Source organism: Sceloporus occidentalis, unplaced genomic scaffold, assembly GCF_023333645.1.
Source record: "Sceloporus occidentalis isolate IW3139 unplaced genomic scaffold, rSceOcc1.0.p SCAF_3, whole genome shotgun sequence".
Lineage (NCBI taxonomy): Eukaryota > Metazoa > Chordata > Lepidosauria > Squamata > Phrynosomatidae > Sceloporus > Sceloporus occidentalis.
Window position 1 is genome coordinate 57200710 of NW_028316983.1, and position 27863 is coordinate 57228572.

The 27863-nt window shown below is 39.9% G+C and overlaps 1 protein-coding gene and 1 non-coding gene across 5 annotated transcripts; both read left to right on the plus strand.

The window, feature by feature from the left end:
• Positions 1-8: 8 nt before the first annotated feature.
• LEMD1 (LEM domain containing 1) lies at positions 9-27516 on the plus strand. Of its 4 annotated transcripts, none has more exons than XM_089514525.1 (8): positions 9-271; positions 5199-5365; positions 7720-7836; positions 12945-13018; positions 18120-18203; positions 20537-20635; positions 24171-24229; positions 26366-27516. In XM_089514525.1, exons 2-8 carry the CDS (start codon positions 5215-5217, stop codon positions 26577-26579), a joined length of 798 nt encoding a protein of 265 aa, XP_089370651.1. In that variant the 5' UTR covers positions 9-271; positions 5199-5214; the 3' UTR covers positions 26580-27516. The 4 variants fall into 4 exon arrangements, with proteins under 4 accessions (XP_089370651.1, XP_089370652.1, XP_089370650.1 ...); XM_089514526.1 differs by lacking the exon at positions 9-271 and adding an exon at positions 562-646; XM_089514524.1 differs by lacking the exon at positions 9-271 and adding an exon at positions 655-1185.
• Positions 630-701, plus strand: TRNAW-CCA (transfer RNA tryptophan (anticodon CCA)). The gene has a single exon. It is a non-coding gene; the product is annotated as a tRNA-Trp (tRNA).
• Positions 27517-27863: the final 347 nt, after the last annotated feature.

The window sequence follows — 27863 nt, forward strand, 5'->3', positions numbered from 1 at the left end:
GGCTCCGCCCCTGATGGGCGTGGTCTCTATGGGGGTTGGCTGGCTGGACATGAAGGGGCTGTCCCTCAAAACGAAGCAACTCAGGAGGGCGGGCAAGTGAGTTTACCTCACACCCTTCATATTCCTGTAGGCTCCGCCCAGGATGGGCGCGGTCTCCTCGGTGATTGGCTGGCAGGACATGAAGGGGCTGTCCCTTAATATGAAGCAACCCGGGAGGGCGGAGGAGTGAGTTTACTTCACGCTTCATTTCCCTATAGGCTCCGCCCAAAAGGTGCGTGGTCTCCTCGTGGATTGGCTGGCTGGGCACGAAGGGCCTGTCACTCAAAATGACAGATTGAAAGCAATCAGGGAGGGAGGGCGGATGAATCTGAGGCGCTTTAGTGGTTAGGTTTGTTGGGGGGAGCGAGATAGAAGAACAATAATTGTGTGGTTTCTTGTCGCTTTTAGCAAAGAATGGCCAAAAGGTGAAACACAAGGCGCCCTCACACGGTGAATATGTGCAAAAACACCGCACACACAACACCACCGCCACCATCAGGCGCATGCGCGAAGAAAAGAGGCAGGGAAAAAAGAGCTAGAAGGCGCAGGCAGCAGAGACTTGGCGCTTGTCTTCCAAGCGGCTTCCCGAGGACCTCGTGGCGCAACGGTAGCGCGTCTGACTCCAGATCAGAAGGCTGCGTGTTCGAATCACGTCGGGGTCACGAAAATCCTTTCCAGGGGAGGGATTTATTTTACACCTTAAATTAAATTGAAGGGATTGAGAATACGAGGAGAAGAAAGAAGGTTTTAGGCATTCCCAAATAGGCCCCTGTATACTGTATGCATCTGAAGAAGTAGACTCAAGGCAAGGGAAGCTCAGGCTGGCAACTTCTTTATTTCGGTTATCCTCAAAAGTGCTACAAGATCTCTTTACACAGACTGATTCCACAGACTAACATGGCTGTATCTTTGAAATTACACTTTACAAGCCGGGTGACACGCGTCACGTGTGAGGGAGGCGACACGTAACAAAGGGGTCGTCAAGAAGACCAGCCCCCCGCGTGAGGCGTGAAGACTTAACAGCCTCGAGCCGGGAAAGAAAGACCCAGGAAGGCAAAAGGGAGTCAGGAACACCAGAGGAGAGTCTGGAGGACGAGTTTGGAGGACGCTCTGGACTGTATAAAGAATGGGGAGAGAACGAGGAAGGCACGTTTGGAGCGGGTCTAGTCAGAGGATGGGTGTCTTAAGCGTCTAGAGAGAGACTGAAATGAGGTGGCTGTAGGAGCTTTCAAAGGTCGCCTCCACACTGGAGAAATAACCCGGTTTGGGACCGCTTTAACTCTTTGTCCGTCTCTGCTATGAAATTCTGGGAGTTGGAGTTTGTTGTGGGGCCCAGAGCGGAGCGGAGTTAAAGCGGCCCCAAACCGGGTTATTTCTCCAGTGTGGATGCAGCCTTATTAGGTCCAACACACACTGCAGAGATAATAATCCAGTTTGAGGCCGCTTTAACTGCACTGGCTCAGGGCTAGGAAGACCTGGGAATTGTAGTTTATTGGGCACCAGAGCTCTCTCTGACAGAGAAGGCTAAATAACTACACAATGCCTCACAAAAAGCTAAATGCCTCACAAGGCTAAATGCCTCACAGAACTACACAATGCCTCACAAGACTACACAAAAACGCCTCACAAGGCTGAATGCCTCACAGAACTACAGTTCCCAGGATTCCCTAGCAGCATTATTACTGTTATTTTACTGTACACCGCTATGATCATCGCGGAATAGCAGTCTATAAATAAAACATTATTATTATTATTATTATTATTATTATTTCATTTTCTTACACTCTGCCTTTCTCACAACATAGGGACTCAAGGTGGCGAACAACACGTATAAAACGATACAATTAAAAACAGCACAAGAATATGAAAATATATAAATTAAAAAAGTCAATTTAAAGAGTTAATACAGCTGTAAGTTAAAATATAACACGTTAAAATAAAATAAAGACCATTAAAATGTATAACATTGAGCCAGAGGAGTTGAAGCGGTCTCAGATTGGGATTATTATTTCTGCAGTGTGTTTTGGACCTGAGTCTCCTTCCTCAGATAATTCATTTGGTGGAGTGTTAAGCCAGGGACAGACCTATCTATGGGTGTTTTAAATTGGATTGCTGTTGTACACTGTCCTGGAATGGACCCTGTGGATGAGGCATCTCCAAGACCCCCTTGCCCTCCACTACTATTTCATACCCATTATGGCCTCCCTAATAAGAGTCTGTCCATTTTGACAGTAGCCCCCAAACTGTGCCCTTTAAGAGATTTTGGACTCCAGCTCCCAGAAGCCTCAGCCATGTTTGGCCAATAGTCTGGGATTCTGGGAGCTGAAGTCCAAAATCCCTTCAAGAGCACAGTTTGGGGGCCACTGAGGCCTTCCTCACTTTCTACATCTCTCTACTTTTCCCAGCATTGTTGCCTTTTCTAGTGAGCCCTGCCTTATCATGAAATAACAGTCTCAATTGAGTCAGCTTGGCTTCCAGGGAGGGATCGGGTTTGATCTGTTCGAGGAGATGAGGACCCATTTGTTTGTCTCTTTGGACATCCGTGGTACCTCAGCCTTCTTCTCCAGCACCACATCTCTCAAATGAATTAATTTTCTTCTTATCACACAGTCCAGCTCTCACATCCATACATAGTGATGGGGAAAACTATGAAAGCTTGGTTGATTCTAACTTTAATTCTCAGATGTATATCTGTTACACTTTAGGATCTTGTCTAGTTCTTCCCATTCCTAGTCTTCTGACTTCATGACTGCAGTCTCCGATCTGATCAGTGTTTGATCCAACATATGGGAAATCTTGATTTTGATTTCCTTGTTATCGAGGTTGAATTTATGTCACTCCTCAGTGGTAATTATTTTTGTTTTATGTTTCAACACTAGGCCTGCCTTTCTGCTTTTGTCTTTGACTTTATTTAGTGAGCGTTCCAAGTCTGTGAGATTTTCTACTAGTAGTATGGTGTCGTCTGCATATTTTATTTATTTATTATGGTATTTATATTCTTTCCTCCTATCTTCACAACATACTGGGTCTGTGTGTGTGTGTGTGTGTGTGTGTTTGTGTATGGAAAGAGGGATGCAAAATGAAGTTTGGGAAGATGATTTCTCAGAGCAAGTAATTTGGGTGGGGTGGGGAGTTCAAACAAGCCCCCCAGCTTGCAATATTGTAATACAAGCAATATATACTGGTTGAGCCAGCATGGTGTTGTGTTTTGAGTGTTGGATTCAGCAGCACTGTTTGAATCTGCTCAGCCATGAAAACTCTGGTCACGTCACCCTTTCTTAGCCTTAGGCAATTGCAAACTCTGGCTAAATTTTGCCAAGAAAACCCCATGACAGGGTTGCCAGATAATAAACTTTCCTAGTCACTTTCCTAGCGTGTCTCTTACGTCACGAGTGCGTCATTGGCACACATGCGATGTAACCTGGGAGGCGCAAAAAGAACCCGGAAGAACCGAGTTCTTTTTACCGCAGAGGGATGACACACTGTTTGGCGGCTGTGGCATCCCTCCAGAGGTAAAATAGACACCTGCAGACCACCGTTTTCCGGCGGTCTGTACCAGGCCACTGTTTGGTGGATTTTTATTTGAATTTGCTTAATGGCCAACACAGCTACCCCTGCATAAGACTAAATTTGTGAAAAGATCAAAAGCATTTTACAAGTCGTATTTCTTCTGAATTTGTGGAGGAAATCTTTCAATATGCCCCCTCCTCACCTCTTTCTGATCTTGCATTCTTCTGCTTTTCAGGGGCACCCTCAGTCCCAAATGAAATTGAGCAGCAAGGGAAGGGAGGGTTGGTTTTTCCAAGCTCAGCAATAGCATAATTGCAGGTCACTATTTTTAAAAAATCAAAAGAGGGCATGGAGGGAAGAGAAGGGAAATGCAGATGGGTGAAAGATCTTGAAAAAGCAAAGAGATGAGGGATTGGATACAGCCATGTTGATTTTCTCAACTCAAGTGATTAATGAATGTATCTGTTTAACAGAATATTTAAAAATGCAATGTTGCATAAAAGGAGGAGAAATGCCCTACCTCCCAAACTGGCAAAATATTATTTGGATCTTAAAAAAGAAAAAAAATGTGAAGAACAGTAAGAAACACTGCCTTTCCTGACCATTGTGCCAATAGAGGAGCCCATCATTGTGGAATTTCCCCCCTATTTAACAACATTGGTGGCACATTAGGTTGCAGGATAAGCCGTATCCTTACTTAAAGTAACATTTGTACCAAATAGATTTGAAGTTTGGGCCAACTCCAGAACATACAATATAAATCTGCATCCATCAACCATATTTCTAAAATCAATAACTGTTTTATAAATTACCTTTACAAGCTCATGCTTGAATTTTATTTTTAAATTGCCACAAGATTCTTATTTATTTACTGCAACAGACTAGACCACTTTGTTATTTTGTGCTATCATGTCAGCTCTGTCTTGTGGCATCCCTATGAATGAGATCTTTGGATCATAGCTGGAGATGGCAGACAGCAGTATAGAAAAAAAGGAAGATGGGTTTGGTTTCAACTTGCAAATTCCTTTCTCTAGTACAGGAGTGGGCAAGACCTCCAAGAGACCCTGTTATGAACAAATCTCTTTAAGCTGAGAAACATATGTAATGTGGTCTTTTGTTTTTTCCCTCTACCTTCAACGTTACTGAGTTTTACTGGCTTTTCCAGTGAACTGTGTCATCTCATGATACGTTCAAACTGCTATAGCCTGTTTAGTCGTTTTGGCTTCCAGTTAGAATTCTGTCTTGATTTGCTCTTAAATCCATTGATTTGGCTTTTGGGGCATCTATGGTATATGCAGAACTATTGTCTATCACCATATTTCAATTAAGTTGGTTTTTTCTTGTCGGCTTTATTTACTGTCCAGCTGCAAATTATTGTTTTTCTCTTAAAATACATAGTTTGATTAGATAGACACATACATAATTTTGATTCTGTTTCAGAAAGAATATGTCACTTTGTACGTAATTTGATGTCTTCTATTTTTATTAATGTTTTGATGTTACAAATCTTTATACTGTTCATTTGGTGGTACTGACAAGTCATTTGAAAATCATTTCAACATTGGCGGGAATCCAGATACAGCAGTTCAGTTAAATCGTGTGTACCATTAAGACAAAATCTTTAGCCAGTATTGTATCTTGTTTCATAGGTTGTATCAATAGGAGATGGAGAAGCTTACTGTTGATGTGTGCATTAAAACCAAAGAAGACTCTGTAAATCAAGCTCCCAAAGATGAGATGGATGTTCAAGCTCTGAATGACACTGAATTGCGGGAACAGCTCTCTGTATATGGAATCAATGCTGGACCAATATTACGTAAGCATCATTTTAATGATGATTCAAACCAGTTGGAGGGGGTACAAAGGTCAGCAGAACCCAATATTGTGGGTAAGGGCTAAAATGAAATGTTGCTGGTAGAGAGAAGTGATTTCTGTCTTAGATGAATTGCTTCTCAAAACAAGCTAACTTTGACTAGGTGGGTGTAAATAGTTTGAAATGCCTCTTTTCCCCAGGGCAGGATGCTCAGCTCTTTTTGTAGAACATATGCATTTGTTTATTCAGACTCTTAACTTGTCTTATTTTGTGGACTCAGGGTATTTTGAAGATGTTCCAAAATACACATCTTGTTTAATTAATGTAAAAAAGCCTGTGTATTCGCTGTGCTAACAACTAAAATAACAGCAATAGGAGAACCCAGATTAGGCATCAAAAAGCTGCACATCCACTGAGTGACCTTTTGCAAGTGATACTTTCTCAGCCCCAGAGGAAGGGCAAATGCCCTCTGAACAATTCTTGCTAAAAAAAAAAAACCCTCACCATAGGGAGACTGTAAGTTGGAAATGATGTGAAGGCAAACAACAACAGTAAAAAAAATGCAGCAAACTATTCTGTCTAATTCCAATGACTCCAAACCCTACCCTTCACTCTGCAAAATATTTAATGCATACCTTTAAAAAAAGACTACTGTCAGCCTCCCTTGGTTAGCCACTGCCAAATATTTGCAGGCTCTAAACATAGAGCAGTCTGGAGCTCAGGTTTGGAAACTGATAATGATGTCATTTCTCGATCTTTGACCTTTAGTACAAACACTTATTGAATGAATGAATATCCAAGACTAACAAAATGAAATTGAGCAGAGATTAATACAAAGTTCTGCACTGAAGGAGAGGGTAAATATCGACAGAGGTAACTTTGTTTGGCTATAAAACAAATTAAAACCCCTCAACATGAAACTGATGAAAGACTGAATATGAGTCTTTTGTGTGAAGTGGCTGCAGTAACACTAATGAAATTTTAGTCTGAATTGATGAAATGATAGTTTTAAAGTTATAAGAAATACTACTAAGTTTCCAGTTTTGGAAACCACAGTATAAGAAAATGATACAGTTCAGAACATGGGGATATACGGTCATGCAAATTATGTTGGAATGTGACTCATGCCATTTTTCAACATTTACTACAGTATGTTGGCTAGGGATTTGCAAATCATCATCAATTGCTAGAGAATTACATGTTTTCTTCCCCAAATTAGAGCAGGTTTAGAAGAGGGCAATGAAGGTAGTCAGTGGTATGAAAGAGAAGTAGAGTTCAATGAACAAGTACGTGTAGCCTGCAAAAGAGAAAACCAAACAGGGGATATGAAGGCAATGTTCAAACACTTGAAATTTTATGTTGCACCTGGTGACAGTACTAGATCTAATAGATTTAAATTGCTGAAAGTGGTTTGGTAGATGCTGGATAGTCCTAACTGGTCACAATGGTACATGTCTTGGTTACATCCCACTTGGATTACTGTAATGGGCTCTATGTGAGGCTGCCTTTGAAAAATGCTCAGAAACCTCAGCTGGCCCAAAGAGCTGCAGCCAGGTTGTTAACTGGAGCTGGTTACAGGGAGCACACAACTTCCTTGTTATAACAGCTCCATTGATTGTCGGTCCATTTCCAGGCACAATTCAAAGTGCTGGTTTTGACCTATAAAACCCTATACTGCCTTGGGTCCAGGTTATTTGACGGACTGTATCTTCCTTTATGAGCCCACTAAAGTGTTGAGATCTTCCGGAGAGGCCCTTCTCTGTCCCACCACCTTCTCAGGCTCATTTGGTAGCAACAAGAGAGAGGACTTTCTCGTGGCTGCTGCCAGGGTCTGGAACTTCCTCTCCCATCCTCGCTCTCCTTTTAGTGGCAGATAAAAACATTCTTGTGCTATCAGTTTTTTCAAACTGACAAGGGTTGGACTTTAAAAGTTGTTTAGGGTTTAAGGTTTGCATAGAGTTTTTAACATATTTTACATTTGAAAGCATGGCTTTTTTAGCTTTTAAAATTGTTAACTGTTTTTTAATTTTTATATTTATACAGTTTAATGCTATTGTATTGTTTTGAAATTGCATTACTTTAAATGTGTTGATTGTCACCTTCAATCCCTGTAGTGGGAGAAAGGCAGGATATAAGTGAATAGTAATAATAATAATAATAATAATAATAGCTAGAATTGCTGTAGGTGTTATTTTGACGTTTTGATGAGAGAGTGGGACATAGAGGCGTATAAGATATCCTTTAGCTCTTTGGTTATCAACCTTTCTGAGAACATAAAAGTTCCTGAAATTTTAGTGCGCTGGGAAGTGTTGCAAGCCGAATCTAAAAGTTATTGTTTTCTGGCCTGTTTGTTTTAGCTTCCACAAGGGCTATTTATGAAAACAAGCTGCTGAAGTTGATGAAGCAAGGACCAACCATAGCATCTGGGGAAAAGAGCAGGCTTGATGATTCTGAAAACAAAAATGGAGAACAAGGTAAGGATTCAGCAGATGAAATTATGTTTTAAGAAAGGTTGTGAATGAGTGGTACATTATACATAATTAGTCATAATTGTTAATCTGTTATCAGATCATTATTGACATTAATAATAATGACTTTATATTACCTTTGGTACAGCAGTAGAAATGTACACTTCAACCATCTTGCAAATCCTTGTGGAACAAAAAAAACATGTAGGGTGAAAATAGATTTCAGTGTAATCTACTTGGATTTCAAAACAATTCTCTCTGGATTGCACTAGAATCAGGGTGGGTAAAGTGTAGCCCATGGGCCAAATGCCATCCTCAGGGCAGTTTTTGTGCACCCCTTGAGTTAAGAACATTTTTTATTCCCCAAATGCCCCAAAATTATCTCTGGGGGTATAGATGGTATTTGTACCACATTTGGATCTCCACTGGACCCCTTTCCCCAAGTCAAAACAAAGTTTTTCAAAACAAATCTTGTTTGCCTCAAAATGTTTGATAATGCCCTTCATGGGCCCAAAGGAAAGCCCCAAAAGGGGGTCCCATGTCCCCTATAATGCGAGCTATTTGTTTATTTATTCTTTTATTTTGCAGAAATATCTGCGGTGAAGGGTGTCCTGGAGGGCTAATGTGCCCCTCTAGTTATTTTCTCAGTTGCCCACCACTCTACTAGAGTAAGAAATTTGCAACTTGAGGCCAAACTCTCCTTTCTTCCTTTTTTATGCTGCTTCTTGCCATTTCCAGCTATGCTTCAAAGACCCATTTAGCTTAAAAATTGCTTGGCTCTTCAGAGTTGGTACTGTAAAGAATATTTCTAAACAAATGCTGACTAATTGCAGGTTCCCTTCCTCAAATGCAAATGCTACTTTTAAATATCAAAGCCTTATTCAAAAATGGTAAAGCTGCTTAATTAATTTCAGAGGAATTCTTTATATGACACCCACATCACTCTGAATACATGTAATCCTATTTGAGTTTGGAAGTTGAGCAGGCTTGAGACTGTTCACTGCTTGGATGAAAGACCCCAAGGGATGCCCAGGTAGGGCTAGTAGTGCAACCCTGAAGATCTGCTCCTAGTTAAAGGTGGTAGTATTTGGCTAGATTGACCAGTGGTCTCACTCGATATATATGAGCAAACCAGAGATTCGTTATTGGTGATTACAGGTTGCCTTGGTTAATCCATTTCTAAGGTTGCAGAACTGTACATGTCATCAACCTCCTGATCTTGTTTTTTTGGTCACTGGTTTTTAGAAAATGAAAATATGTGTACAATGCAGTTATGCCCCATATTTTTAAAAACGTGGGTGCAATATAGAAATAGGACTGAAAGAAGGTGCCTTATGATGATTGATATTTTTTATTAAAATAATTGAAACAAGCAAAGAGGCCGAATCTTATTGGTGACATAAATACATGAAACGTGACTTTATGTGCACATATGTCTTTTTTGGATGTTTCACAAGGAGCTATTTACTGTCTTCTCACATAACATCCAATCCCTGACACCCCAACAGCTGGAGCCTGTGGGTGGACAACTAGAGTAAGTTTTAAAAGTTCCAAATTTTCTTAACAGACCTCTGTGAAGGGCAGCCTGAAAAAAATCTTCCTTCATCCAGTCTTTAGTATAGCAGTTAGCTCAATAGTTAAATGAGTAAGTCTGAACTGAAAATGAGAAGATTTTGGCACTGCCTGTTATCTTATCTGAACTGGAATCCTGGAAATGTTACTCAGTGCTGTAAGGCAAACCTATTTTCTGCTTTCAAACAGCCTTTGAACTTACTGAGAAGAAAGCTAAGCCTTCTGATTTCTTTACCAGAATAGAATGGTTGATTGGGGCAGTTTTTGTAGCTCCTGAGAACAGAAAATTTGGGGCAGCCTGAAGATGTATTGAAAAATCCTGAACAAGCAGTTGTGTATCCATCGAATTATTATTGCGAGTATTTTCTTAATTCTATCTGGGTTGCTGCCAGTGCATATACTGTATATCCAAAACTGTGTTCTTAACTTGCTTGCTTATGTATTCATGAACTCTCAAGCTGAAATTTAATGACATTTTCACATTTTGTAGTGTGATATTAAATCACTCTGAACATCAGAACAAGGAACAAACAATGCCTTGCCCTCATACCTTGCTTGTAAGGTTCCTTAAGGCCTTGTGGTCAGGCAGCCACTACTGGACTAGACTGAGACAAGTGACCTCTAACCCAGGACTGCAGGATAGCTGGAGCTGTTTCCAAAGATCAGTAATAAAACCATTTACAATATAAAAAAGGACACAATACCAATGGAAAATGTATAGAGAGGGGGTAAAAAAGCAAGCTAAGGCAATAATTCTTAGGTTCAAGTTTAGGATTATGTATTAGTAATGGTTTTAGAAGGGGTGCACTTTCAAATGGTGAAAATCATTCTTTGTCATAGCATATGATTTCCCTCACATACATATCTTACATTTAGCATACTTTGTTTTTTATTGGTTTAAAAATTAAATATAGGATTGGTTTGCAAATCTGATTGCTTAGGCCTGTATCTCTGAAGAATCTCTTTAGTGGTTGGGGAGGTAAGATTAAATTAAGGAATATTCAGTCTTCTTCATGATCTTTGTGACACACAACTGGGTTATCCTGTGCCGAGCCTCATTCAGAGCATTCTAGTGTCTGACTTGACCATGAATTCATACAACAACCATCTGGAACAGAATGGAATGGAAACAGTTCAAGCAGAAGAGGTATCATGCCCCCCCCCCCCAGAGTCTGTCTTCCTCAGAAGATGAAGCAGACATTCCCCAGCAGGAGCAGATGCCTGATAGCCAGCTGAATTCTCCTCCAGGTTCACAGGACTGACAGGAGGAAGAGGAGTTGGTTGAAAAATCTTAGAAAAGGCAAAGGCTTTGGCATCAGGCACAAACCCTCCCTTGCAGACAGAATGAAATGCTGGAGTGATTCTGGTTCCCTTCTCCCCCTCACCTCAGCATGATGGAATGACTACTACTAGGGGATCATTGATATTAGGATGAATTTGTTGGGGCTGCCTTCTCAGCAGCACAGATGATAGCCCTGCTTGCTTTTCTCCCATACTGCAGCCACACATAAGCATTTTATACTGATACATAAATGTGATGAGAGATGTGTGTCCCTGCTCACTCTATATGTGTACTTATTCTTCCTTAGCTCATCTGCATACTTTTGTTCCCATAACTCACATTTATTTTAGAAAATGAACACAGGGTCAAATTACATGAGTTGTTATTGATTTAGCAGGGCAAATGCCTGAGCAAACATTAATTAGAATCATAGAGTTGGAAGAGACCACAAGGGCCATCCAGTCCAACCCCCCTGCCATGCAGGAAATCTCAATCAAATCATCCCTGACAGATGGCCATCCAGCCTCTGTTTGAAGACCTCTAAGGAGGGAGACTCCACTACATTCCGAGGGAGTGTGTTCCACTGTCAAACAGCCCATACTGTCAGGAAGTTCTTCCTAATGTTGAGGTGGAATCTCTTTTCCTGTTGCTTGCATCCATTGCTCCGGGTCCTGGTCTCTGGAGCAGCAGAAAACAAGTCAGCTTCCTCCTCAATATGACATACCTTCAAATATTTAAACAGGGCTATCATATCACCTCTTAACCTTCTCTTCTCCAGGCTGAAAATCCCTAGCTCCCTTAGTTGTGCCTCATAGGACATGGTTTCCAGACCCTTCACCATTTTAGTCGCCTTCCTTTGGACACGCTCCAGTTTTTCAGGACTGATGTCCTGGATCTCTTCACTGGTGTAAATGTCCCTGACATATAATGCTATTCCTGAGATTTCCGTACAGAGATTTTTAATTATCCATGAACTAGAAGGATCAGAGTTTTCCCACAGGGACTGTGATGACAGACTTTTTACACATGTAAATAGTGTTGGAAGTCAACAAACAATCTCTTCAGCAACTGAGGTAATAGAAGTAAACTTGAAACAGGTCACATGCTAACAGTAGAATCCTAAGGTCCTTTTAAAAATCATAGCTTAGATTTATAGCAATGGAGTAGGGTGTTATTTTCAAGCCAGTTGTTGCAAGTACATGATGTCTTCCTACCACTCGTTAATTTTTTTTAAAAAAACACTGCCTCTGTGGAGATCACAAAATGGAGTACTATCTCATGCTGGAATGGCACATATCCCCTCCTCCAAGTCATCATGATCCCCATCCAGCTTGTTTTCTCTGAACAGTTGATTATTAGGATTCAATTTGCTGTATGTGGTTTCAGACTTCACTTGTGCACATTATTACATGTACAGTGGGCCCTTGTTATCTGCTGGTGTTTGGTTCCAGGAACCCTGTGGATAACAAAATCCATGGATGCTCAAGTCCCATTAAATATAATGGCACAGCAAAGTGGTGTCCTTTATATAAAATGAAAAATCAAGGTTTTCTATTTGGAATGTATACTTTTTTGGAATATTTTCAAGTTATGGATGCTTGAATCCATGGATAAAAAAACCCATAGATAAGGACGGCTAACATTGCTTCCAGGAGCATGTGCACTAATTGGTAATAGGTACCTAGATTTGAAACATTTAAAAAACAGATTAGCTGAATGTATAATAGTTTGGAAAGTTTCACAGAAATTTGATCTCTTGTGTAATAATGAAATGGGAAATAAGTACAGAGCGCCCTCTCCATACACCATACGTGGCTTCCAGTTTATGCGGAAGTTGCGCTGCAATTCAATGAATGACATTCACCGCATCGCTGCGAGCACAAGCCTCATTCTATTGAATGGGACTTGAGTTTATGCGGAATTTGCCCCTGTGTAAGAAAAGGCTCCACTGTAATAGTCTAGTCTACTATAGTAGTAGTAGTTATTTGCTACTAGTCTACTATATAGACTAGTAGCAAATAAGAAGGTAAATGAGCATGAAAATATATTGGAAACACATCTAGCAAACTGACATTTTGATCAACACCTAGCACTGTGGGCAGTAAACTGAATTGTTTTTAAAAATCTGCTTTCAAACTTCACTACTTCAGAGCTTTGAATTTGGAGAACCATATTTTGAAAGTATTGTCTTGTGTAATATGGTATAGATAGATCATTCAGTGAAAGTTACTGAGTTTGTTTCATTTTTATTTTCACTAAGGACAAACCACAGAAGTAGTCCTTGAAACAAACAACCTCAGAGTGACAGCTGAATGTGCCTCAGGGCTTGATAATGTAAGTAACCCAAGGCATGAATATTTTATGGTTGCAACTAAATGCAGGAAATTATGAACTAATATTAACTGTCGTTCTTTGTGTCAGTCTCCTGACAAAGGAAGCAATTACTCCAATCACATAATTAGAATGTGCTTGTTCTGTGGCTTCTGTTAATGCACTAGAGTCCTAAGAAATCTAATGCAAACTAGTTTACTCAAGTATTTAAGAATGAGCCAGCTTTATTTTACAGATTGAAAGTGCATGTCAGTTGGAATTGCAGCTGGTAACCTGGAAGAGTTTTATATATTCTAGGAAAGGGACCAATAAGTTCATATCCATGCAGTAGAATTGTTCTGTTGATCTTCAGCATTAATAGTTGAATTTGCTATTTTGCTTCTTGGTCTAGTAAATGTATATTCCAAGTAAGGGACATAACTTTATGCTCTCCGTGTCTCACACAAATGGATCTTGCGCCTGCACAGATCTATCCACAGAATGTTCCACAGCTGAGTACCCCACTACTTTGGGCACCAGCATAAATAGCTCCAAGGGGGGGGGGGGAGATTCCTCATACAAACAGAATCTTTCTTCTGTCTAGATGGGCCCTGGTGGCGCAGTGGTTAAATGCCTGTACTGCAGCCATTCACTCAAAACCACAAGGTTGCGAGTTCAAGACCAGCAAAAGGGCCCAAGCTCGACTCAGGCTTGCATCCTTCCGAGGTTGCTAAAATGAGTACCCAGACTGTTGGGGGCAAATTAGCTTACTTGATAATTAGCTTACTTGCTGTTCACCGCTATGATCTTTGGAATAGCGGTATATAAATAAAACAAATTAAATTATTGATGAGGGTCACTGTATTAACTCATGTTCAATTTGCTAAGACGTCACTAAGCTCTGAAAACTGTCAACGCAGCTGCAAACAATCATCCTTCGCATACTGTGTCCATTTGTAAGAAGCACTCACTGACTTCAGTTTTAGAGGATCCATCTACCTCCTTCTACCATGGCCTCTCCTTTGGCATTGGTGGCACAGCTGACCCTCTAATCTGCTCTCAGTCACCCGAAGTATCTCTGAGGTGGATTCCAGCCCCTTTGAATTCCAGGAAATCCTGTTGGTACAGCCTAAACATGGCTATGTCTACAGTTTCTATGGTTTTGAGACCTCTCTAAGCTTCTTGGCATCGACAGTGCATCAACCAGATCAGGAAGCCCACACAGTACCAATGGCTGAGCAATGAGACTGAGATATTTCATATCAGGCCCACAAAACTCCATTTGTGGCTCAAGCCCTTCAGCTTTGCTGTTCAATATGGAGTATTTGGAGGGTGGTTCCTTGAACAATGAAGATGAGATACTACCTGACATGACCCCTCAATCACAGTTCCTGCTTTCCTTTTTGACACTTGAGGAAGTGGGTGACACATCTCCAGTGTCACCATCAGAAGATCTTTGATTCTACATAGACCTCATTCTACAGCTGGCCGTATCCGTCGAGCTTAAGGTAAAGTCTCAGACCATGATATACCTGGACCCAGTCTTCAAAAAAAAAAAAAAATTGATGTACAAAATGCAGCTCCAACCCTGCTGGAGACTTTGAGACAGGTGTGGTCAAAACTGTCATCAGTGCTACCAACTTCTGAATACCTTGAGAGCCTCTGTAAGGTGCAGTGAAAGGGCACCTCAGTTTTGTTCACTCAGCTGATACCAAATTCCATTGTTGTCAAGGCAGTGCTATCAAAATTGGCTAGCAAGTCCCAGTCTACTCTACCTGGCACGTTGTGCCATCACATTGATCTGTGGACAGAAATTATACTGTTTTGCAGCATTAGCCATTTGGGTGGCTAATTACCAGGCATATATGGCCAAATAACAACAGTTTTTTGTTGGAAAAGATGTTATCTTTTATTCTGTACCTACCTGATGACCACAAGAACCTAGTGGCAAGGCAGATCATACAGCTTTCTATTCAGCACACCGTGCAGCCAAGACAATGGCAGCATCCATAGGTCTTTGTTGGTGTGCCTGGCATAGATCTGCAGGCTTCACTAGGGACACTTAAAAGGACAATGAGCATCTCCCCTTTATGGTCTCTTTAATTACAAAAGGGTCAAGGCTAATAACACCCCCAGAAAAGTCTGCACAATAGCTAAGAAGACTGGCTTTGGCCAGACCAGGCTGGTGCAAATTGCAGTTACCATTATTTACTGGATTCTGGTCACCAAACCAACAATCACTACTATCTTCACAGTGTCATTCCTTCACTTGAGGTACCAGCCATCTTAACCACCTAAAAAAAGTAATGTGCTACAACCAAGCAGCACCTTTGGCCACCTGCTTTGTGCCACTGTCTTTCTGTCTGTTAACTACCACTCATTTCACATCATCTCAACAAATGGGAGCAGATTTAATGAATTTCCTGGGCTACACAATCAATACTGCTCCAAAAAGATGCCATTGAGTGGCTTGCATAACATGTGTCCTTTAGTGAGTTTTTCTCCCGGTATTTCATTATATCAAATAGGGATACTTTGCTGAGGGCTATCATTGATCTAAGACGGATAATCCACTGCATCCATTACAGGAATTTCAGAATAATCATCCTTGTTACCATTCTTTCTCTTCTTCAACCAGGGGACTGGTTTGTTTCTCTGGCTCTAAAGGATGCCTACTTCCATGTTCACATATGAATATTTATTTAACTTATGTAATTCATGGTCAGGCATAGGATGTACCAGTGCAAGGTCCTTCGTTTTGGTCTCCCTATTGGGATTACCTTCACTTTCCATACTAACTAATCCTTCTTGCCTAGGCAGAGGGTCATGTATGACACCCAGATGTCAGAATACTATACCTGATGGCCTGGCATCTTTGCATAACCTGTTGACTAAGGCAGAGGTTCAAGTGATACATCCAGATATCAGAACACTACGCCTGATGGCCTGGCATCTCCAAGGGTTTAGATGACCACATTCATTCTCCTGGTGCCATGTAATCCCTCCATGTGATGCTTCTGTGTGCTCAAATGGCATGAATGCAGCACCTTTAATAAGGCTTCCAGTATCTTATCAATGCTGACTGATCAGAGAGCTATGATGCTTTTCTACTACACCTCAAAGAGAGTGGCCTCTCCCTGTGAGTGCTGCAGGTCTACCTTGCTGCCATATTAGCACATTAGCCTGCATTTTCTATTCCAGTGCTGGGGTAAGAGATTTTTCAGGAGTCTCTCTCATCTTTATCCACCTGTTTGGGACCTAGTCTAATTGTGGTCCCTCTCTGCAGTCCTATCCCTGCTCATGCAGAAACTTCTTGAATCCTTGGCCACTATCAATTTCCAGCTCCTGACTCAGAAAACAGCTTTCCTGATGGTAATCACCTTGGCTAAGTGTGCATGTGAGCTCTGCCCTCTATGTTTGGACCAGCCCTATATCATTGTCCATAAGGACAAGGTGGTGCTTCATTTTGTTCTTGCATTGTTTCCCAAGATGATCTGGTTCCACCATAATCAAGACATTGTGTTGCTGGCCTTCCACCAGGATCCTTCATTCCAGCTGGCAAAATGCTTTGCATTGTTTGGATGTACAGAGGGCTTTGGCCTACTATACTCACCATACTGCCTCCCTCTAAAAGTCACATAGACTTTCTAAATGACTTTTGAAGGGGGCAGTATGGTGTATACTGGCAGTATACTATTCTCTGCTCTGAGGGACTGTCATGATGGGCCATCAATTTCATCAACTTGGCATACTACCTCACTAACAAGCCTCAACCATTGGGGCTCAGATCCCACGCAACCTGTGCAGTTTTCATCTCTCAGATGTGATTCTGGGACATCTGCTTGCCTGAAGTTTGTAGAATGGTTACCTGGGCTCAGCTGACCACTTTATCTGGAACTATTGGAGCATGGACAGATGAGAGTTTGGTCAGGCAGCACTTTCATCTGTTTTTGGCTCACTTGCCCACCTCCATTGGTAAGCTAGCTAATCACCTATTTGTGTGAGAGACCACGAAGAAGGAGGAAAGGTTGCTTACCTGTAACTGTAGTTCTTTGAGTGGTCATATGTATGCTCACACATTCCCACCCACCTCCCCTCCTTCCTTGCAGATTTCACATTGGAACTGAGGGGAGTAGCTTTATATGCTATTTATGCTGACACCCAAAGGGGTGAGGTTACTGCCAAAAGGTACTCAGCTATGAAACATTCTGTGGATGGATCTGCACCAGCACAGGACCCATTTGTGTGAGGGCACAGATGACTACTCAAAGAACTATAGTTACAGACAAGCAACCTGTCCTTGTCATCCTGCTCTACCTCCCTGGAGATGCAAACCTCACATGTCAGTGCTGATCAGATCCAACCACTTTGTATGGGTAGTAGTTAATAAATTTACCTGATGCTTAAGACATGCTTGTCAAATCTCTAAAACTTGCATATTAGATTCCACAATTTCCTCAGTAACCTATCCAGCGTCCTACTATTCTTCATTCCTCCTCTTCTTCTGAGGCCAGCTCCAGGATTCAAGGGGGACTGGGGCCACTTGGAATACATTGCTTTGCTAACTGAAGTCAGGGGAAATTTCTCTGTCATCTGAAGCTTGTGTTGCTGTATTTCTAAAGGAGTCACTCGGTAACACAGGAGTTACTAATATGATCCATGCCAGCAAATTGCAGGTGGAAGAATTTTTTCTCTTCCAAATTACCAGTGAGTGTTATTTAATTTAATATTGTAAAGAGCTGGTGGTTCTTTGTGATTTTCTGGAAAGCACAGTTACATATTCATTATCTGGAAATAAATTGTTCAGAACTTTCAAGAATTAATACCTGCAAGCCAGTTCCTATGGCTCCTCCTTTTGAGGAGGGGGAAACTTCCCCTACATGTCTTGTAGGACAGGAGCATGCACCATCATCTTTTAATTTTCTTTGTTTACCTAAAGCAACATAAAAATGTTTATTTCTTGGTTTCAGCAGGGCTCTCACTGTTGTTTGAGAAAAGAGCATGAGAGAATTTTATCCTTAAGGGATGGGGGAACATCAGCTTGTAGACATTAAGAAAACTATGGATAGTGATCTATGCAGATATGGAGCCAATCTGTGTTTTAACAGTTTCCCTTCTTTCTTAGAAATCAGCTGCAGAAGTTGCACAACGTCAAAAGAAACTCTTATCATCTGATATTGAACACAGTTTGGCCAAAATAGTGTCAGAAGTAAGCAGTTACTCTTGATTAAGTTAGGCTGATGCATCTGTAGATCTTGAATTGTTTGGGTTGTCTGAAGATGTTATGTAAAAAAATTATTATTACCTTTATCTTACCTTTCCCCAAGTGAGTTCAAGGTGGTATACGTGTATATTCCTGATTTATTCTCATAGCTATCTTCCAAGTAGGTCATGCTGAAAATAAATGAGTAGGTCACCAAGTGAATTTTATGACTCAGTGTGGAATAAAGTCTCTATCTCCAGAGTTCCACTCCTGTGCCGTTACAACACATTTGTCTTATCCAGACTGGTGATTTGTTCTGATTTATATTGTGCCATTTAATGTTGCTTCCTTTCGATTGCTTCCCCATCCAAAATCAATAGAAAGATATGGTTTTGATATGATTGCTTTTGATATGGGTTGCAACATTAGCATTTCAAATCCTCTCAGATGTATTTCCATATTGCTGCAATTCTCACACAGCCTTCTGCTTCTCTCCCAGTGCCTCCTGCTATTGCTTTGTTTGTTCCTTTGGAGTATAATCACCCCTCCCTGTTGCATCTGCTCAACACAATGCCATCCCTCATTTTCAATAAATTTCTGAATGTAAAAGAGACCTATATAATTTTACTTTTTATTTATAACTACACCAGCATTTATTTAACTTATTTTCATGCAATACTTAGGGGCATATTATTATGTGCCCCCTGTACAAATGTCTGCTCATCCTTTGGGATAAGCTCTTTTCTTAAAATGGGGTTGAAATTATAACATAGCCATGCACGTTGTCAAATGTACAAAAATAACTTTAAAAGTGTGAAATAAGAATGATTGGAGCATTGAGTTGTGTCCTTCAGCAGCATTACTGGGACAGGACAAACTCTTCCCAATATTCTGTCAAGTGGTGGAGCAAACTTGAGAAGACCCTAACCACTTGAGAGAACTCTACTGAATGAATCTACAGATGCCATGGTACCAGAGGAGTACCATCACCATGCAGTAGGCCTTCCAATGACCTCTTGTCTTTATTTGGAAAGCACAACTCCCTAGTAAAGCAGGGGGTTCACTCCACTCTAAGAGAGGATGCTCAGAGACAATTGTGTCCTCTACACTGGGCATTTCTTCATTCTAGGGACCAACCACATTTGACAGAATCACCTGCCCTGGCAGCATGAAACTCCCCAAGAGCCAGCAGCAATCCATATTGGACCATCTCAATCCTGGATGGACATCTTAATTGGCTCCCCACACTTTCATAGGCTCCTAGTCCCAGTAAATCTAAATCCCATCAAATAACTGGTGGGATAACTGTTCATGGCAAGAGAATTGTATAAACCTCCTCTGTGTTCCTCTGTACCCAGCACAAAAATCTAGGTTTAGAGTGTGGCCAGCAGCATAGGTTACACCAGGTACTATTTGGGACAGACCTATGATTGCTACAGAGGACATGTAGTCTTCATCTTCTTTCCCAACAGAGCAATCTCCATATGTAGGTTGAAATCCCCCAACACAGCAATCTGTGAGGAATCCAAGATCAATTCAGTCACTTCAAGAAAATGGGTGGGTGGAAAACCAACAGAATCTCAATTCTGTTTTGGCCATCTACCTTCAAACATATAGACTCACATCCAGCATATCTGGTGAGGGAGATGGAATCAAAATAGAACATTCTAACTCTGCTTTCTGTCCTACTAGTAGGCAATGCTTGCTGCTGTACAGAACAAAACATGGAGAATTTACCCCTATCCCATTGCTGCTTCATCCAGTGATGTCTCTGTAAAACAGGTTGGCATGCGTATCCAGGATTAAGTCCTGGATTATGGCTGTTTTTTCTCCATTTATAAACTTGGCATTAAGCAGCAGAAAGGGAGTTGAGATTGTACTCCCTTTCTCATGAACTCCGTCCACTAAACAGATGGATGCACACATACACACACATAGTAGAGCCTAATTGGGAACTATCAGTGAAAATAGTTGGGTGAGAAGCACATTGTACAAATTCTTTACGCTGACAGGTTGCTTGAAAATGAGTTTCTGCAGACATATAATTAGACAATTAAGGACAGAACTCAAATTTTGGCAAAGCCACTTGGATTATTAGATCAGGCACATCTTTTTTAGACTAATAATGTAAAAGAGTTATGTGACTGTTGCGAAAGGATTATTGCAAACAGATATATTTTAGTGGACAATGAATTGTAAATGAGTGCACTTGTGCATCACATGTTCCTGACATTGATCAGAGATGACAGGTAATCTTTAACATGAATGTAAATGTGCCACTTTTTATCTTGTCATTCTGCCCATTGTTATTTAATTAATATAATATTGCTTATTAACAGCTACAGGAAATATTGCCAGAGGGTAAAGTGGCACTGAATCGGTCACAAGGACTAAGGAGAAAAGTTGGTAGTAGTCCTGAAAGGAACTACAAACAAAAGGTACTGTTGCAACAGTGTATAATGTAGTTATATTTCAAATATTAGCCTAAATATGGTATATTTTGAAAGTAACATTCTAGAATACAACATAAAATGTCACATGTTTACAGTGCATAACTTCATTGTATCAGATTTTATATTTCTCTTGTCATTTGACTGTTGAAATTTATTGCATTTTTCTTTTCTTGAACAAAATTACTGAACATTCTGAATCTGCTCTTTGTATTGTAGGTTTTGGGAAACAATGATTAAATAATTTCTCATCCTGCTCATGGAAAATTAGGAATTTACTTGGCTTTTAAAATTGGAATCTCCTTTTTTATTTTTTACCTGCAAGGATCTAGGCAAGAAGACGTTACAACTTGCTCTTCGCATTATTTTGCAGAATGCTATACTAATATTATAGTGTTAAGCCCTTTCTTCAACAAGATAGGCCAGATAAAAGTATTATGATATGACACAAAGTAGTATTCTGAGGTCCTTAATTATTTTGGGGAAAATAGTATTTCTTGGATTGTTGTAAATATTTCACAAGTTCTGTCACCTGTCTTGCTTCTTCTTGAATTGAGGCTTAGGGGTGCCATAAATCAGAAATGACTTGAAAGCACACAACAACAACAGGTTTAGTCAAGAGGGCCAAAATACTCTAAAGGCACCAGATTCCATCTGATCTTGGATGCTAATCAGGATCAGCTCTGGTTAATACTTGGATGAGAGACTGCCAATGAATACCAGCTGTGTTGTAGGCTATATTTCACAGGAAGGAACTGGCAAAACTACCTTTTGAGTATTTTTTGCCTAAGAAAACGCTGTGAAATTCATGGGTTCACCATATATTGACAGGCAACTTGAATGAACACAGACACACGCACAGTATATAATCATTGTTACTGGCAAAAAGGTTTAGGTCATAATATCCTTGACTGAAATGTATATTTTGTCAGAAAGCTTGAAAAAGAGAGAGAGAGAGATTTCTCTGAATGGCTATTAACTGCTGTGCTGTTGGGCAGAAATAAAAATAGTTCTGAAACTCATTTCCTATGGGCTTTTGTGGTCATGGCTTATGATTTCAAAGCTAAAGCTCTGAAGCCAGTCATTCTGTCTAAAGGACAAATAATGAAGAGTTATTCATTCCAATCTCAGCTTCTTCAGAATGATGAATGTGTACCAAATTTAAATCATATTTCAGCAGGCCTGTATATAAAGACTTTTGCCTGTCGTTTCATGCTTTGTCTTTTTTTTTCTGGTGGAAAGTGTGCAATAGCTTGTAATGCCCTTTTGAGGAGCAGCCTTCACATTTCTACTGCCAACAGTAAAATCAGCAGCTGTTAATATTGAATAAGTTGAAAAACTTTCTGGGGGCGCAGCACCAAAGTCTTTGACCATGTACATCATGAACAATTATGGATCGATCTAAAAGAAATGGGAGTGCCATTGCATTTGTTTGTCCTATTGAATTGTATTGCATGAGGTTATATTGATTTAATTGGGTTATATATTTAATTGTCCTGTTATGTAATCTTTGGATATGAGGCAACTGTCAGGACAGAATATAGAGAAGCACATTTGTTTTCAATTGACAAGGAAGTCAGACAAGGCTGAATTTTATCACTATACTTGTTTAATCTAAACGCTGAACAAAGTATGTTGAAAGAAGGATTAAATTCGAACAAGGTGTGAAAATAGGAAGGAACATCAATAACAAAGAGATACAAGATACTAGCAAAAAATAGCAAATATCTGGATGAGAGAAAAACTACTTTCAATATAATTTACTACATGAAACAAAGTTTGTATGCACTGAACCATCAGAAAGTACAGTCTTCACTATCTCAGCCACCCATGTGAACAATTTTAGATTTTTGAATTCTGGATAAGGAATACTTTACCTATACTTTCCTTTTAGGCTTATTTAACAAAATGCAAGCTTTTATTGTTACTTTTATTATTGCTTTTCATGTAAATTATGGACCAGTAAATTCAAAGAAAGTTTAATAGATAAAGGATTGCCACAATCATCTTTGATTTTCTTTCATTTTTCTTTTAATCTGTATCCTTTGCCAAGCACTTCTCTTTATCATAGCTTGTCTGTATTTTATTAGTAAACTGGAAGAAAATGAGTTACTTCACTTCCATTACTGATCCTAAAATGCACTGTAGAGCACTAGCTTTCACCATGTGTTGTATTCTTTATTCACATTCAAGTCCCAAGGTTTAAAATGAATAGAAGTCATCGTTCTGGTTAAGACTGTTATGCCTTAAGATTGAAGTCTCAGTTACAGAGTTTTATTTTATTTTATTTATTTATGGTATTTATACCTAAAGGCTCTCAGAGCAGCTTACATATAGTTATTCAGATGTTTCCCTGCCCTCAGGCCTACAATCTAAAAAAAGGGAATGGTGGTGGGGAGGGGGATCAGGTCCAGTGGTTCTTCTCTCCCTCTAAGGCCTGGACCATGGCAGATGGACTGGAGGGAGGGCCCTTCTTTTTGCTCTGGCTAGCCCTGATGGAGTTGGGCCTGCCTTTTTTATCTTGGTTTTCTGATCTGTCTCAGACTTACTTCTTCAAAGACTATAATAATCTTCTAGGAACTGAACCAAGTGGTTGTAGCACAGTTGTAGGGTAACTTGACAACTTTAATAGCATGTACATTGTTTGCTTCTAAATAGCTTTAAGATCAAAACCCATTTCTATTTTAAGCAGGTGTGCACCATTGATTGTAATATATAGGCAATCATAATTCCTTGACTAAAAAAGAATATTAAAAAATAGTAGCAATGTGGATTTTTAGCAGCTTTCTGGAATAGCTTTAAAACCATGAATTCTGTCTTACTTGGTTCCAAAGAAGATCAGAGATCAGGCATAGCTGTGTTTATGACCTTATATATGAAGTCATTTGTCTGCTTATCTCATATGTAGTTCATATTATAGCTGTGAGTTTCATTGAACACCTTAAGACCAGATAAAGATGTCATGCAGATAACTTTCATGTTTTTTTCTGCAAAGATATTTAGAAGCAAATAATTTAGAGAAAATTGGGTATCTATGGGTGGAACAATACATTTAGAAAACAAGATATCTTCCCTGTTGAAAGCTATTTCTGATTGAACACCTCAAAGAAAAGCCACCTCTTCTGAAAGGACTTCTGAGGAGTGTAGTTTTCAAAATGTGTATAAAACTTGGGGTGTGTCATGTTCTCCAAGATGAACTAACACATTTGCAATTGTCTCCTGGGAGACTGTAATGAATGATAAACTATTAGTCCTTTTTTTTTTAGGGTTTGATGTCAGTCATCATTAGGAATGAGAGGGATATGGCACCCTTAATTATCTTCAGGGAATTAGTTAAACTGATAAAAGAACTAAACACCCTTAAAATATACTATCCAATACAACACATTAGTATCCATATTTGAGAAGTTTGCCAAGTCCCCAAAAGGAGGTAGCTGCTTTACATTGCAAGAAAAAAATCATAATATATAGATAGGAGGGTAATGCAAGTTCACCTGTTCATAAACCTTCTTTTCTTTTGCAGATAAATGATACCCAACACATAGATTATGGCTATCCTGATGCTAACAGTGTAGGAGTAAGGTAAACTCTTTAAGGTTACCTAAAGAGATTTGACAAGCATGCTGTATAAATCAGTAGGCATTCGCTTTCTCTTGGAAATAAGTTAGAGGCTGCATTGTGGTTTGTAATGTGTTGTGAAATAATTCTTTTTGAAGTACTCAGGCCCGTTACAAACGGGCAGGAAAGTACGCGCGGAGCGCATACTAGGGTTAGAAAGGGGCGGTGCTTCCACACCCCTCTAACCCTAGTGCACGCTCTGCGTGCACAAAATGGCAGTGGCCGTTCCACACGGCCGCCACCATGAGGATGTCACGACCGCGCCGCCTCTATATGGGGCGGCGCGGACATGATGTCCTCACTCCACGCCAGGGCACTTAGTGCGCCCTTAGTGCGGAGCAGGAAGGAGCTCCGTTTCGGAGCTCCTTCCTAGTTTGCGGCGCCGCTTTGCGTTGCTGGGCGCAGCCTTCAGACGGCTGTGCCCAGCGAAGCAAGGGAGAAAGGGGCCAAGTGGCCCCTTTCTCCTCCCCGCCGCCGCGGGGTGTCCTTGGGGCTTCAAGCCCCAAGGACACCCCTTTTCAGGCTGCGGGGAAGCGGCCTTTTGCCGCTTCCCCGCAGCCTGCAAAGCAGCGGACCGGGGCCTCGGAGGCTGCCGGTCTGGCAGCTGAGGCCCCGATACACCGGGGAAAGGGGCGAGTGCAGCCCGCCCCAAACGGGCGGTGTGTAACCCGCCTCTTTTTGTGAATATTGAAAGTCAGAGGAGAAACTGTTTATGGCCTAGCAGTACCAGGCAACACTGCAAGGCACAGATAAAACAATACTCAGTAGAATTGATAGAAATTGGAAGAAATCAAAAATATATGTAACTTGAAGAGTATGGGCAAAATATTGCTTATTTTTATTTGATGGGAAATGGGATGTGAAAAATTCTGTGAAATGTTAAAAAGTGAATGATGCTTGTAGAATGGTGGATGCATGTGTACTTATAGTATAATCTGATTATGAAGTAGATTGGAAAGATTATAATATGATAGATTAAAGATTGACTATCTTAGACTGACATGTCTATCCTAATAAACTTACATGTTGAGAGAGAAAAAGGCAGGCACCAGTGGGCCAAAACTCTAGGTCCTGTCATCCTGTAGGGAATTTTTTAAATAAAATCATATATAGATGGCACCTCTCTCCAGAAAAAATAAGTAAAATAAATGGAAATGGAGAAATTTTATGTTGTAAATGCAGGAGGATAAAAGGATTTTCATTTATGGTGGGACTGTGTAGAGGCAAAAAGATTTTAGAAGGAGATATATGGAGGTATAAAGGAAAATTTAGAAATTGATTTGAAATTCCGTCCGGAAGTTGTACTTATAAATATGATAGAAGAAAACGTTGAGAAAAAGTATGATAAAATTATATTTTATATGTTAACTCAGCTACCATAGGTTAGCATATGCAAAATATTGGAAAGCAAGAAAAGAAATACAAATTGAATGGGTTATTAAACTGTTTGATATGCTGGAAGCAGATATTATGTCAAAAAAATTAAATGAAAATATGAAGGAAACCAATACAAAAGTCTGGGATAAAATATAAGTATATATAAAAAAGAAGTGACCAAACATCCCGATTATGGATAGATTGGGGGGGAAATGGAAAAGAATAAGAAAAGAAAAGGAGTAAGATTATTGAATTTATATTATTATATTATAATTTAAGGCATTCGTGTAGCGATAGGGAAGGTAAACTGATCTAAAGAGTTTGTTTTTGAAGACGATACACAGAATATTAAGAATGTATATATAAATCGGTGTGGGGTGGGTAAATGGAAGTCTTTGTAAGTGTGCTGTGTGGTATGTCTGACTGTTATATACAGTGTTGTGTTTGTGGTTATATGTATGGTTTTTCTTAGTGTTTTTTCCCTAAATAAATTTAATTTTTTTAAAAAGTACCAAGTTAATCTCAATTAAAATAGCTCCTAGCTTGGGGTCGAGATGGTAACATTTTCTTCCACAAAATAGTCTTTCTAATTTGCATCAGTTTGACATTCTGTAATATTCTCACTAGGTGAGAATCTGGTCTGGTATGAGACTAAATCCCAAAGCTTGTGAAATACTAGATAATATTTCAACCTGGATTTTTTATTGTCTCTTGCTCTTCTAGTACTAGAAGAAGACCAGTACAAGTGAATCCTCCTTCAGTGAAGCAAGTTTCTGAAAGAAAATCCCGGGTGATGTCTGAGAAACCAGAAGAAGAACTTATACCAACCCGTGTAAAGATTGCAGTGTTAGCTATCTTCATTTTCCTTCTTTTTGTTTATGTAACTATGGAAACTAATGTAGCTAATCCATTCTCAAGATTCATCATGGGAAAGTAAGACCATCTTTCATCCTTTAGAGATGGCATTGAAAGACCATAGGTGGTCATTTTCTTTAGCTGCTTATGAATAAGCAACTTGGATAGCTAATTAAAAAGCAAACACGGATATGCAATGTACGTTTTCTTTGCTTTGAATTTAAAATGCATCACAGTCTCTCTGGCTTGCAACATCTGGCAGCATGTTTCTTGACACTGGTTCACAATTCAGCTCATAGGTAGGAATTTGCTTATGTGGTTTAATGAAAATTTCTCAGTTGGCCTTTTCTGCCATTCTTCATTCTAAAGGGTAATGATAGGCCTTCCACTATTTATATCATGCCAGGAAATCTCACTGACTAGAAGGCAGTTGGTTAAAACCTGATGAGACAACTAGTAAAGATCATAAATGTGGAAAGAAAAGGTAGCAAAAATAATAGAGGATTGATTCAGCTGTCCTATTGTGTATATAAACAGAAAATAAGTTGCAGGGCAACTCCTTATAGGAGACCATCTCCCCCAGTGCATAGCCAGATACTTTATTTCAATCAGGAACATTTTTTTTATACAGAATTGGTCTGTATACTGTCCCCAGTGGGAAATAGGCTATGTGTGTGGTCTCAGAAAACTAGCCTACTAGATAATCAAATGCAAAAGCACAGAACTGCTGATGCCTGATGAGGTATGTAGACACAGCCATGACTCATGTGCTTAACGAATAAAGTGATTTAATGCACCTCTTTTCTTATGCCTGGCATTGTGATCTTTTGGTACCCAGAGATAGAAAGCATTACTCTTGGACTATGACTCTCAGTGATCTTTCAAAACCCATTTTCTATTTTAGGCAGGTATGTACCATTGGTTGTAATATACAGGCGAGATGTAGTCCAAAAACTGCAGACTGGTTTCTAGAAAAAAAATTGAGTAAACATCAACACCTTCTTATGAATAATATTATTCTCTTTAAAGTGTTGGAGCAAAGTTCCTCATATATGTGTTTTTATGTATGAAGCATGAAAATAACTAAGAAAAAGTTTAGTTCATCTTGTTCTTACTTTAATTGGCAACAGAATTGAAATACTGAGTTGAAGAACTGCAGCTGTTATAATTGTGGTGGTGTTTTGGTTTTTTTTTAAAAGCATGAAGTAACTCTCAAATGGTGTAAACTTAAAAGTTGCTTTGTGCCAAATTTTGTATTTTAGACTGCAAAGTTCTCTGTAATTTCTACAAACTCCAATAATGTGCTTTGTTACACATCTTTTCTCTCATTCTCCCAAATTACACACCTTGTGATTTTACCCTGTGG